Raw genomic sequence first — 12,561 nt, 5'->3', positions numbered from 1 at the left:
GGGAACATTTCTAGCCAGCCCTCTTATAGAGATAAGAACTTAATTGCAGAAGAATCAAATATTTAAAAAGAAATTATGTTGGAAATTATGGAATTTTTAGTGCTATTTCTAAGCTCCAGGACTTCTCCTGAGCATGCTCTCTCTTCTCTCTCTCTCTCTCTCTCTCTGTATATATATATATATATATATATTTGTATCCCTTTGTCCCTTGGTGTGACTCTAGGGTTACATATTTTTATTATAAAACCTCACTAAACATGAGAAGTGGAACTTTGTTGCTTTGGGGCATCCTCACCAGCTGTGGGAATTGTACATATTCATAAAATTCAAGGATTACTTTCTTCATTAAGAGAAGATAGCTATCAGTAAATGTAATGCAGCTGGGTTTAATTTTACACTGACATTTCTTACACTGCTTTTGTATTAAGAGTTTTGCTTTTGTAGTGTATAAATGAAAATGGATTTGGGTTTTCTCTTGTTCCTTGTAGTCTGCTGTAATAGATCATCACTAACAGCTTAAATTTAGAAAAACCCTGACAATTGCTAATGCAAACTTTATTTGCATCTCAAGTTGGCATACATCTACTTGTTGTAATACTTAGTGAAGTCTATTAAGACCTTATACATTTTAATACTTAAAAATTTTATGCAAAGCAGTAACTGACGAATTGTTGGTATTTCAAGTTGCAGATGGTGTATTTATCTTAAATAAACTGTGTTTCTAGACTTTGAAGTTAATAGCAGAACTGAAGTTTTTTGCAGGGTTGCTGAGCATCTGTGTCTCCTTTTGTCTTAATTCACCTGAAGCTACTGATGTGCTTTTAAAAGTGGTTTATCTTGCAGAATTACACAAGCAAGTATGATCCTGATGTTCACGTGACCAAATGCCTAAACTTTTCCTCTGCAACTCTGCCACGTATGTTCCAAAGGAGCATAGAAAGTTACATAGGCAAAAGAATGGGCACTACACATGGTCCTCCAGCAGGGAAGAAAATGACTGTCTTTATTGATGACATCAACATGCCTCTGATTAATGAATGGGGTGATCAGGTAAAAGGAAAATATTAACATTTGGGAGTTGGTGGTCTTACCATTTTTGCTGAAAAAATGGGATAGATTAGAGAAAAGGTTTCATAATATGGATTAGAACAAATATGTTTACTAAAACCAATTTCCCCAAGCTGGTTTCTGACATGACTAGTAAGCTGTCAGTCCCAAAAGATCAAAGACAGTGTCAAGTCACTTGGTGCAATCACTGTAGTACTTAAGCCTTTTGTTTTGGCTGCATACAAAGCTAGTAGGATTTCCAAAGTAGCAGTCCTGAGAACCAGTCTGGGAAAGGAAGCATGCAAATCCAAGAAACACTCAGAGATTTTTCTTTGATCTGCTCTTGACTTTAAATTGCATTTTCTATTATGTGAAATCTATGCTGGTGGTGAGTCTAAAGAACAAGACTTATGAAGAAGCTGGGGTTGTTAAGCCTTGAGTAAAGAAAGCTCAGAGGAGATGTTACAGGTCTCTGCACTACCTGAAAGGAGGTTGTAGTGAGGTCAGTGTTGACAGGACAAGGGGAAATGCCTTCAAGTTGTACCAGGGGAGGTTTAGATAGGACATGAGGGAAAAATTTCTTCACCAAAATGGTTGTTGAGCCCTGGAACAGATTGCCCATGGAAGTTGTGGAATCACCACCACTGGAGGGGGTGGTGGAGGTATTTAAGAAAGATGTAGATGTGGCACCTGGGGGCATGGCTTAGTGGTGGATTTGGCAGTACTAGTTTAATGGTTGGTCTCAATAATAAAAAGGTCCTTTCCAACCTAAACAATTCTTTGATCACAGTTGACATTAAAGACTAGCAAGCTGTCTTGAGGTATTGATGAAAGAATACTTACAGACCTATACTCTGAAAATATTAAATTAAAAAAAAAAATCTGCTGAGAAAAATCAATTTCCCTGCTTCCAGTACAGCTCTGTACTCAATGCCTCTGTGCAAGTGGATGTGTGACTACACATTGTGCTAAATTAACTGTTTGTCACTATCTAAGCACCTGTCAATCTGAAGATATAGTCTGGATTGAAAATTGAAAGTTTTGTCTTCTTAAATTGAAATTATCCAAATTCAGCTGAATGTCTGACTTCATGTCCACAACTACTTAGCACATGAAGCTTACATGCAGCCAATGCACCACACCTGAGTGCTTGGTTGCCACATTGCATGTTGGTAACCCTGAAACACTTAACTCCTCCATTCCTTTTTCTTATTTTTGGCTTTATTTAGATCACCAATGAGATTGTAAGACAGCTGATGGAACAGAAAGGTTTCTACAGTTTAGAGAAGCCAGGGGAATTCATGAATGTGGTTGACATCCAGTTTGTAGCTGCTATGATTCACCCTGGGGCAGGTCGAAATGACATCCCACAGCGCCTGAAACGCCAGTTCACCATCTTCAACTGCACACTGCCTTCTCCTTCCTCTATTGATAAGATATTTCAAACAATAGCTGAAGGCTATTTCTGTGAACAACGACATTTCCCCACAGAAGTATGCAAACTGGTTTCAGCATTAGTATCTACAAGTCGAAAGGTTTGGCAAATGACAAAAGCAAAGGTAAAATTACATCTATTAAGCCCTTGAAACATCTGTTGTACTGTACATTTTGTACTGTTTTGTGTGTTCATAGTTCCTATTGTGAAGCTGTGAACTGTGGCTGTAACTGCCGGCTGATGCCTCTGTTCTGAATTGGATGCTCTCAGCATCAAGTTGCTGATGAAAATCCTAATGACATGCAGTGTTTTCTGTAGCTGATATAAGCATCACATTATATACATATAATAGAGTAAACATATCTGATAGGAAGACTGAGAGGTCTTCCAGCTGAGAAAATGTTGAGATGAACCAGAAATTAAAAATTAGATAGAAATCTTCCATAAAAGATGTTTTGGATTGTGAGAAACCTTGAAGATCTGAATTTTAGGAAAGAAGTCTTATTTGGCAGGGAGGGAATCAGTTAGAAACAAATAAAATCTGGTATTTAGTAATTTATAAATATTAATTTTTTCCATTTCAAACAGACTGTTAAAAACATTTGACTGCAATTTCTCAGCAAATTTTCCTTTGAGAGAGACAAAAATATTAGGTATAGAATGAAATTTGAAAAGAACAAAACTATAGCATAGAAAAGTATGTCAAATTTGTTCTACTGAGAAAAGTGAAGGAGAGTGGTCGAAAAATAGGGATTTGTTAAATTCCTGTTCAGAAAAGGTTGGTCAGAATTTCACAAACAACTCATTGTAGACATATACTTGGTTTATGCACAGAGAAATAGAGGAACTTCTAGAGAAACTATTGACTTGTCACTATTGACCAATATATTCAACAGAACTGGTGCTTATTACTACTAATTAACTTCCTTTCCTAGAGCAAATGTAGCTTTTGCTAGGTTGCAAATATTTTCCCAAATACTGTTTTCTCAAATTTTTCCCTTCCCTTCCCTTCCCTTCCCTTCCCTTCCCTTCCCTTCCCTTCCCTTCCCTTCCCTTCCCTTCCCTTCCCTTCCCTTCCCTTCCCTTCCCTTCCCTTCCCTTCCCTTCCCTTCCCTTCCCTTCCCTTCCCTTCCCTTCCCTTCCCTTCCCTTCCCTTCCCTTCCCTTCCCTTCCCTTCCCTTCCCTTCCCTTCCCTTCCCTTCCCTTCCCTTCCCCTTCCCCTTCCCCTTCCCCTTCCCCTTCCCCTTCCCCTTCCCCTTCCCCTTCCCCTTCCCCTTCCCCTTCCCCTTCCCCTTCCCCTTCCCCTTCCCCTTCCCCTTCCCCTTCCCCTTCCCCTTCCCCTTCCCCTCATGAGCCTTTCATCAGAAGTTCTTGGAAAGGACAAAAGAGAATAGCAGACATGATCTGGAAGAAAGGGTACCTCTTAAACATCAAGCATGTATTTCTGCTTTAACGCAAGACCAAAGTTTGCAAAAATATCCACATTCACTTCCACTTAACAATAAGTAGAAAATATTTTCAGTTAGCAGTTTTTTGAATATAGCTCATGACATTATTTTGTAGATGTTGCCAACTCCAGCAAAATTTCATTACATCTTCAATTTACGAGACCTCAGTCGTATTTGGCAAGGAATACTTACAGTTACTTCTGATGTCTGCCAGAGCATCAGTGTTTTGGTAGCCTTATTCCAACATGAATGCAGACGTGTTATTGCAGACAGGTTCATCAGCCAAAGTGATAAAGACTGGTTTGAAGATATGATGAGAAAGGTAAGCAAATAGTATTTCAGTGTTTGCCACAGAAAGAGGCCAGTGACATATTTCATTACTAAAGCAATATTGTTGTAGATTGTTTCTGAGGAACATGGTCAAGATATGTTTGGAGATAAATGCATGGAATTATACTTTGTGGATTTCTTGCGTGATGTCCCGGAAACTGCTGGAGATGAGCCTGATGATGCGGAGTTGAAGGCTCCTAAAATTTATGAGCCGATCCCATCTTTGGATTACTTGGCTGAAAGATTACAGATGTTCCTGCAACAGTACAATGAAACTGTCAGAGGATCAAAGATGGATTTAGTATTTTTCAAGGTACTAATGCTTGTAATTGTATTAATACAGAAAGTGCCTGGTCTTTTGCATTTAGTGATGCATAGGTCTGGTACGTTTCTATCCCATTGTTTTGGAGATGGCTCAGAACAACTAGGTTGTTTATACAGTGCATGTGAATGACTGTGAATGTCATCTTGCTTTCCTGAAAGTCACCTCCTTGTCAAAGGTCTTGATGCACAATGCTTTCTTCAACTTTAGTTTGGGTGGCTTGATAGAATAACTATAGCAGTTGAATAAGAAATGCCTATAGTGCACTTGTATTTTACTTTTGTCAGTCTATTTAGAGAGCTTGTAAATAGGTCAGCTAAAAGGCTGGAGGAGTCCTTTCTGCTTTTCCTCTGTCCCCTAAGGGGCATGCCCTCAGCTCTGCTGATGACAAACTGTGCATATGACATTGCTTCATACAAGCTTGATACAAGTAGAACGTTTCTCTTGGACTAGCCCTACTGTTCATTGAAGTCAGGGGGAAATCTCCTGTTGATTTTGAGGAGTACAGAACTGAGTCTTTGGCATAGGTTCCTGAGAAACCATCTAGCTGTTGCTTGGAGACATGCTTCTAGTTGATTATACAATGCATCAGTTTTGCATCTCTTCATCCCCTTTTCTCTCAATACACAGGATGCAATCATCCATTTGATTAAAATATCACGGATTGTTCGTTCTCCACAAGGAAATGCATTGCTGGTGGGTGTGGGTGGATCTGGAAAGCAGAGTCTGACTAAACTAGCATCATACATTGCTGGATACGAGAGCTTTCAGATTACTTTAACAAGGTAACACAATGCAGTGTACATGGACATATGCTCCTTAATTTGCCATAGAAGTGAACTCCTCACAATCAGCTTAAAGAAATGCAAACTTCTCGAACATTTTATCCCTCATTGTAAACTACATTTTTGGTCTTATATAGCCAAACTGCATTATAACAATTTCTGTTATTGTCTTAATATTTTGTAGTGCTGGAATTCTGTAATTTATAGAAATTTGAAGTAAAAGGGATTAGCTACTGCCTTCCTTCTTTGTCTCTTTTGACATAGGCTTTACGCAATAAAGACCAGCAAACTATTTAAAATGCTGAGGAATATTCTTTAGAGAGGCATATCAGGTCTGTGAATAATGTTATGAGACTTCTGATGGAAGGAAAGATAAAGAAAGACATATCAAAATCTCTTTCTGTGTCCCAGAAGCATAAGAAAGGAACAGTGAGAACAAAAAAAGTAAAGAAAAAACCCAAAGTGATAGAACAGAATCCCTAGATTTCCAAGATTAGCAAGACAAATATTAATAATGGCAATGAATATGGAGGGAGGAAGAATGAAATTAGCAGTGAAGAGTGGATGCTGGGTAATGTTTGGTCTCTAAGAATCACTTCCCATAACTGGTGTTAGGTTATTAAACCAGATACACTGCTATTCTGACTCAGTAGAGAAATTCTTATGTTCCTATCAGAATAACACAAATCACTGTAACAACTGTAGCTGACACAGACAAACTGAAGAGCTCGGTTGTTTTCCAAGCTCTGCAGTGCTTGCTTTAGGGGTATTTATAGAACATAAATAAGATGGAGCTGAAAGAGAATTGGGACACTTCCTGTGTGGTATATCTAATATGTGAAGAATGGGTCATGTTTGCATTGCACAAATTACTTATAATTTTGAAGAGATTCTTGGAAATAAGAGACTGGTTACAAATAAAAGAGGTTAGTAATTTCAGCTTTATTTGGCTTGGGGCAAAATCTGCCATTTTATTAATCTTACTTTATATCATTTTATATTATACAATCTGAAATATGTAGTTAAATTTGTGTGGACTTATCTGAATCTTACTTACTGTGTGCACCAACTATAAGACAGATAACAACAGCACCAGTCATGGTCTCGATTTGCAGAAGAGCTGATCAACCCAAGTGATAATGTTCAGACATAATTTCTGAGGCTTGATTTTTTAGTTAAATCATGTAATACAATAAACCCCTCAGTTTCATTCTCTTTTGTCTCTTAATGATTTCCTTTAACCTGCTCTCAATATTTTCAGAAGATAATCCAGCTGTATTTACGTAATGGTTACAGGTATCAAAACCTACTTGAAAACTTAATCCAGCTGTATTAACATATTTCTAATAAAGAATTTACATCTGCAAACCATGGGGATACAAAACAGCATCATAATTGCCTTAGATATAGTATTGCTCTCATCATACTTTTGCCAGCACATTATTTTGTTGACTTCACCTCATTTCACATGATTTATATTACTGATCATTAACTTCGGAAAAATGTTTTTGAAAAAGAAACCTATAAAATGTAACCAGGAGCTATGGTATTAATTTCTTATCTGGATTTTTTTTTCTTGCCTTAAGGAAGCTGGTCCAGATGATATATATCTCCTAAGGTGATCTGTAATTCTTGTTCTCTCTTTCCTTAACCCTTTTCTATTCCAGAACATATGCCACCAACAACCTTTTGGATGATCTGAAAATGTTGTACCGCACTGCTGGTCAAAAAGGAAAGGGTGTTGTCTTTATATTCACGGAAAATGAAGTCAGAGATGAATCTTTTCTTGAGTACATAAACAATGTTTTGGCTTCAGGTGAAGTCTCAAATCTTTTTGCACGGGATGAAATAGGTGAAATCACACAAGACCTGATTCCAGCAATGAAGAAGGAGTACCCAGGGCTTAGTCTCACTAGTGAAAATCTTTATAATTACTTTCTTGCTCGAGTTCGGAATAACCTGCATATGGTCCTTTGTTTCTCTCCTATTGGGGAAAAATTCAGAACTCGTGCACTCAAATTTCCAGGTCTGATTTCAGGCTGTACCATAGACTGGTTCCAGCATTGGCCTAAAGATGCTCTTGTAGCAGTTGCACAGCATTTTTTAGCTTCTTACCATATTGAGTGTACAGATGAAGTGAAACAGAGTGTTGTTAACACCATGGGAACAATTCAAGATATTGTAGCTGAAAAATGCGTTGAATACTTTGAACGGTATAGGAGACGAACTTTTGTCACACCAAAATCTTACCTGTCCTTCATTGGAGGCTACAAAACTATTTACAAAGAGAAGATTGCCAGTCTTGGAAGTTTGTCTGAACGCATGAGAACAGGTACTTTAAAGGCTTCTTGATTTTTGTTTCTTTCTTTTTTTTTAAAAGGGTGAGAAGAATCTGAATAAAAGGATGTAAAAACATTGATTTAGATTGTGAGCTTGCATTCATTTGGAAGCATATGTTGTCAGCTGTATTGTGTGTGAATACAAAATATACAGAGGTTTTGTTTCCATGAACTTTATGAATGTGCAGATTCAAGAGGAGTTTTGGAAATAGTATTAGTTAGCAGTTAAAATACTTGAAACTCCTGCTTTGACATGTATGTATGCTGAGGAACTAATGAGACCCTACTTTTCACATGTAAACATGCCATGAGTAAATCTGAGAAAAGGTAATTAAGTGCTCATATTCACTCATATTCACCTCTGAAGAATTTTTTAAAGAAACAGGTATATGCCAAAGGTATAATTTTAAAAACATTGCTCTGCACAAGGTCATGCATGGTAAACAATTAAAGAGTCTCCTAAACTGAATGCTATTTGGAAGTGAATGTGAACTTAAATTACACACCTGCCCTATGTACACATAAGTCCAAAGGTAAAGGGTGGCTGGCTGTCTAGAAGAACAAAGGTGGGGTTTTTATGAGCTAGAAAGATAGGCATTTACATTTAGAGACATGCATTTATATATGAGGATGTTTATACTTAAGAGATTTTCTCATAATTTGTTCAAATTATTGGCGCATTGTATTGCTTAAGAGTCTGTAGGTTTTTTTACCCTCATCTCATCTGCATTTTCATGTAATGTTGAATTTAGAAGCTCAGCCTACTCTTCTTGTGTCTTCTTTTTCATTGCCAGGTTCCTCCTCTTTGTTTTGTACAGAGTACAGCCTAGTACTTTTCATGTTCTCACAGATTTCAGAGATTTCACACACAGTTCTTAAGAGTGTCATTTGCCATGCTAATGTTTTCAAGCATGTGTTTAATGTTCAGTCTCCTTCTCATGTATAAGAATATAAATAAGTGATCAAGTGACAGATTCTGAATGCTTTTATGCATAAAAAAAAAATTCCCCTGCTGAATTTTGGTGTTCAATCAATGAGATTACTCACTGGTGTCCCTAAATATGAATCTAGGTGATTTATGTTAAATATCCACATTGCTTCACTAAGGTTACATTCTCATAGGTCTTCCTGTTGCTAAAATGGAATTTGTCCACCACAGGTCTTGCAAAACTGATGGAAGCTGAGGTTTCTGTAAATCAGCTCTCCAAAGAGTTGGTTATGAAGGAGAAAGATTTGGCTATAGCTTCAAAAAAAGGTGATGAAGTTTTATTGGAAGTAACCATGAAAGCCCATGCTGCAGAAAAAGTTAAAACGCAGGTGCAAACAGTAAAAGACAAGGCTCAGGCTATCGTGGATAGCATTGCCATTGATAAAGCAGCAGCAGAAGACAAGCTTGAAGCTGCAAGACCTGCACTGGAAGAAGCCAAGGCAGCCCTGCAGGTCAGAAGAAAATATATTCTGAGCATGCATGTAGTTAATGATTATTATGTGTAATAATATGTCTTGTGTTTCTAACTTGGGGGGGGGGGGGTGGGGGAGAAGATCAAAAGAATGGCACTGACCTGTAAATCCTTGAAGAAAAAGCAATGAAAAATGAAGAGGGGAAGAGGTAAGATGAGCAGTACTCTACTGTCAGGTAATAAAGCAGTCATAGAGTGGGACTACCTTTAGGGACATTCTGCAGTCGTGCTTCTGAGTGACCTGCAAACCTGCAGCAACTGCATTACATGTACAGTCCTCCCGAAAGAACATCATTCTTTGCAATCAAGTGACTGCTTAAATAAATGGACTATTTTCTTCTATAATTTTTCAGACAATAAAACCTTCTGACATTGCAACTGTTCGCAAACTGGGTAAACCTCCTCACCTGATAATGCGGATCATGGACTGCGTACTGCTTTTATTCCAGAGGAAAATAGACTCAGTGACACTAGATCACGAACACCCATGTGTGAAGCCATCATGGACTGAAGCTCAGAAGCTAATGAATAATTCAGGGTTTCTTAGTATGTTGCTTACTTTTCAGAAGGTAAGTAATTAAAAGGGGCACTACTGCTTCAATAACGATCTTCAGAGTTCACATGAAAGTGTCTTTTACCATCAAAGGAAGTTTGAAACAGTTTTGTCTATCTATAGTTGTAGATACTTTGTTCTATTCTTCTTCATTTTCATGGTTCATTGTCTCAGTAATTTTTCTCCTGGGTCATGCAGTGACTTCTAGCAGACAGAAGTATCCCAAGCACTAGACCAAATCTTGAGAAGTTTAGTGTTATCTTATTCAGGCAGTTCCTTCTTCTGAGTAGGAATTTGCCTTAAAAGGCATTACTCTTGGATTTTTAATGCCTCACCTTCTCCAGTGCTACCAGGCCTGTATACCGGTAAGGCATTCGACAATTCTGTCTCCAATTTGCTAGGGAGCTAGCAGGAAAAAAGAAAAAAAATGAGCAGGAAAGGAAATGATATGATTATGGAACTTCTGGGGTTCTTTCACAAGAAAAATAGTGAAATGAAGAATGATCTTATTATCAACTGTAAGAAAAATAAAAGTGAACAGATTTTTATTTCTGTCAGGACAGAAACTTTTGCAGTAAGTTTCACTGAACTGTGAGACAAAGGAAAATTCTTTATAGGGAAGATAAGAAAGATGTCACAGGTAGCTGGACCAGAAAAAGACTCAGGGTAGAATATGAACTGGCACAATCATAGCCCAACTTTTTATAATCCAGGACACCAAGCAGATTTCAGAAAAACTGGCTTTTCTGTAACATTTGTACACTAATGTTTTAATCTACTTAGCTGTGCATTTTGCTGATGCCTTTTCTAAGCTGCTGGAGTGTTTTTGTTGTGAAGATCATCCTCACTATCTCCGCTAAGCCATTTGTCCCAGAGAGCCATATTGTGGAACTTGCACTGCCTCTGTAGACAGTTTTTTCCTGGGGCTGTCAGTCTGGTCACTTTCCCAGGTGCTATCTCCGCTAAGCAGAAAGAGGAAATTAGTTTTAAGATAGCAAGGACTAATTATGCCCTCCTTACTCAAGTTTTTGTCTAATGAGACTTCCAGAGTTTTGGCACTTATTAATAGTGGATGTATTCCTGCTGGTAGTTGGCAGCACATTTAACTCAGAGGAGTCAGAACAACTTCTGTGGGACTGAGTTCTTGCAGGAAGGGATGCTGGTGAGCGTGGGGTAGAATACTGGATTACTTTAATCCCTGATGAGGTCCTTCACATGCTCCTTCACATGCTGTCTATTTCTCATTTTGAGTATATATGACAAGAAAGCTCATTGTGTCTCAGTAGACTACACAGCTTACTTGTTTGTGAGATTTTTGTTATTTCCTAATGTTTTTTAGGCAATGAAAATTAGTGGATGAAGAAGTTCATTGAGTTCAAAATTAATTACTTAAAAGGAAAAGCATGACATTTTCAAGCTTTTGAACAGAGTTTTAGGCCAGTGCTGATTGATCTTTGCTTCACCTTTGCCAGCTTGTTAGTTCATTATTTTTAGTAGGAGAATAAAAAAGTCAAAATTTCTGTCCAGAACTATTTTACATTTTAGCAAACAATCATAGTGAAAACATCACCATGACTGATCTTGGGAGTAATATAGTGAAAATAGTAATATAGTGTCTTTTTAATTAGAGTAGCTAAGGAACAGATAAGTACAAGGCTGTCCTTTCTGCTGTGCAGAAAAACAAGAAAAGGGTAAAAAGCTTGACAGTATGAATGGTGGATGATTTTTAGATGCATTAAAAGAAAGGCATTAATACATTGCCAAAAAAAGGGAAGATTCTTAACATATCTATAGTTAAGCAGTCATTTTTAGCCTGTATAAGCTCTTCTACTTTCTACCTTGTTCGAGGAGATGAATTCCATTTTCTTCTGACACTTATATAATTATAGATTAACCACCATCATCAAAGATCTGGCTTTTCATATTCTCAGCAGATTGTGAAAGGGAGGAAAAACCTGGGATTAGAACAACAGCTGAAAGAAATTTCTTCCACAGTTAAGGAAAAGGGTTAGCTTCAGTGAAGACAGTGCCTTGCAGTTTCTCCCTTTTCCTTCTGAAACCTTCAGCTGTGTTCACACCAGTGCCTGTTTGATGCCATGGTGAGATTGTTTATGGAACTAGACTAGAAGAAAATTAATCTGTAGTTTTCTGACTTATATTTCAGTCATAACAGTTTCCAAACTAAATCACTGAGTGTTGGTGAGGGAATTAAAGATGGGGCAATGACATCTAATTGAGGGGAAAAGGGAAGAAGGTGCAGTGTTGTAGCAGCAATAACTTAGAACAGCTTAAATTGTCATGGAGCTACAAGCACTAGGAATATCTTTGAAGCTTAAGTGTCAAATAGGGATATTAAATGCCAACTCAAGTCAATCTGTTTCAGTGGAAGTAGGAGTTATTTTCATGGGTACACAAAAACTACTAATCTGTCCTTTATAAGAGTGAAAGGTGACAGAATTGCTTTGTTGGTTTATTCATTAAGAAGTGATACCCCATGGTTTTAAAAAGAAAAATGTTTCTGTGAAGCAGACCTTATTCAAAAACCCATTTAAAAAAATAATTTTTCCTTTCCATTGACTAGGACTCAATTACAGAAGAAACTGTGGAGCTTTTAGAGCCATATTTGGATATGGAGGATTATAATCTTGAGACTGCTAAAAAAGTGTGTGGAAATGTAGCAGGTCTTTGCTCATGGACACAAGCAATGGCTTACTTCTACAGTATTAATAAAGAAGTTCTTCCTCTTAAGGTATTTAATATTGATAATTTTATATTTTTGAGAGATGAATACAGTCAAATGGAAAAAAAAAGCCATGTTATTTTGGCTAAAAAAGAGATCCTT

General features: G+C 37.5%; 1 protein-coding gene across 2 annotated transcripts in view; it reads left to right on the top strand.

Annotated features, from left to right (window-relative positions):
• The window catches only part of LOC100232083 (dynein axonemal heavy chain 5), a 152,233-nt gene that overhangs the window by 81,002 nt on the left and 58,670 nt on the right, over positions 1 to 12,561 (top strand). For both annotated transcript variants that reach the window (XM_030265831.4, XM_072924432.1), the window contains exons 52-60: positions 844 to 1,050; positions 2,277 to 2,606; positions 4,046 to 4,252; positions 4,331 to 4,573; positions 5,213 to 5,367; positions 7,035 to 7,699; positions 8,866 to 9,146; positions 9,520 to 9,735; positions 12,301 to 12,468. In XM_030265831.4, coding sequence (XP_030121691.4) covers positions 844 to 1,050; positions 2,277 to 2,606; positions 4,046 to 4,252; positions 4,331 to 4,573; positions 5,213 to 5,367; positions 7,035 to 7,699; positions 8,866 to 9,146; positions 9,520 to 9,735; positions 12,301 to 12,468 — 2,472 coding nt within the window. The remainder of the gene's footprint in view (positions 1 to 843; positions 1,051 to 2,276; positions 2,607 to 4,045; positions 4,253 to 4,330; positions 4,574 to 5,212; positions 5,368 to 7,034; positions 7,700 to 8,865; positions 9,147 to 9,519; positions 9,736 to 12,300; positions 12,469 to 12,561) is intronic.

The sequence above is a fragment of the Taeniopygia guttata genome, chromosome 2 (genome assembly GCF_048771995.1).
Source record: "Taeniopygia guttata chromosome 2, bTaeGut7.mat, whole genome shotgun sequence".
Lineage (NCBI taxonomy): Eukaryota > Metazoa > Chordata > Aves > Passeriformes > Estrildidae > Taeniopygia > Taeniopygia guttata.
The sequence above is the reverse complement of the archived record's forward strand: the minus strand, read 5'-3'. Positions and strand labels throughout refer to the sequence as shown.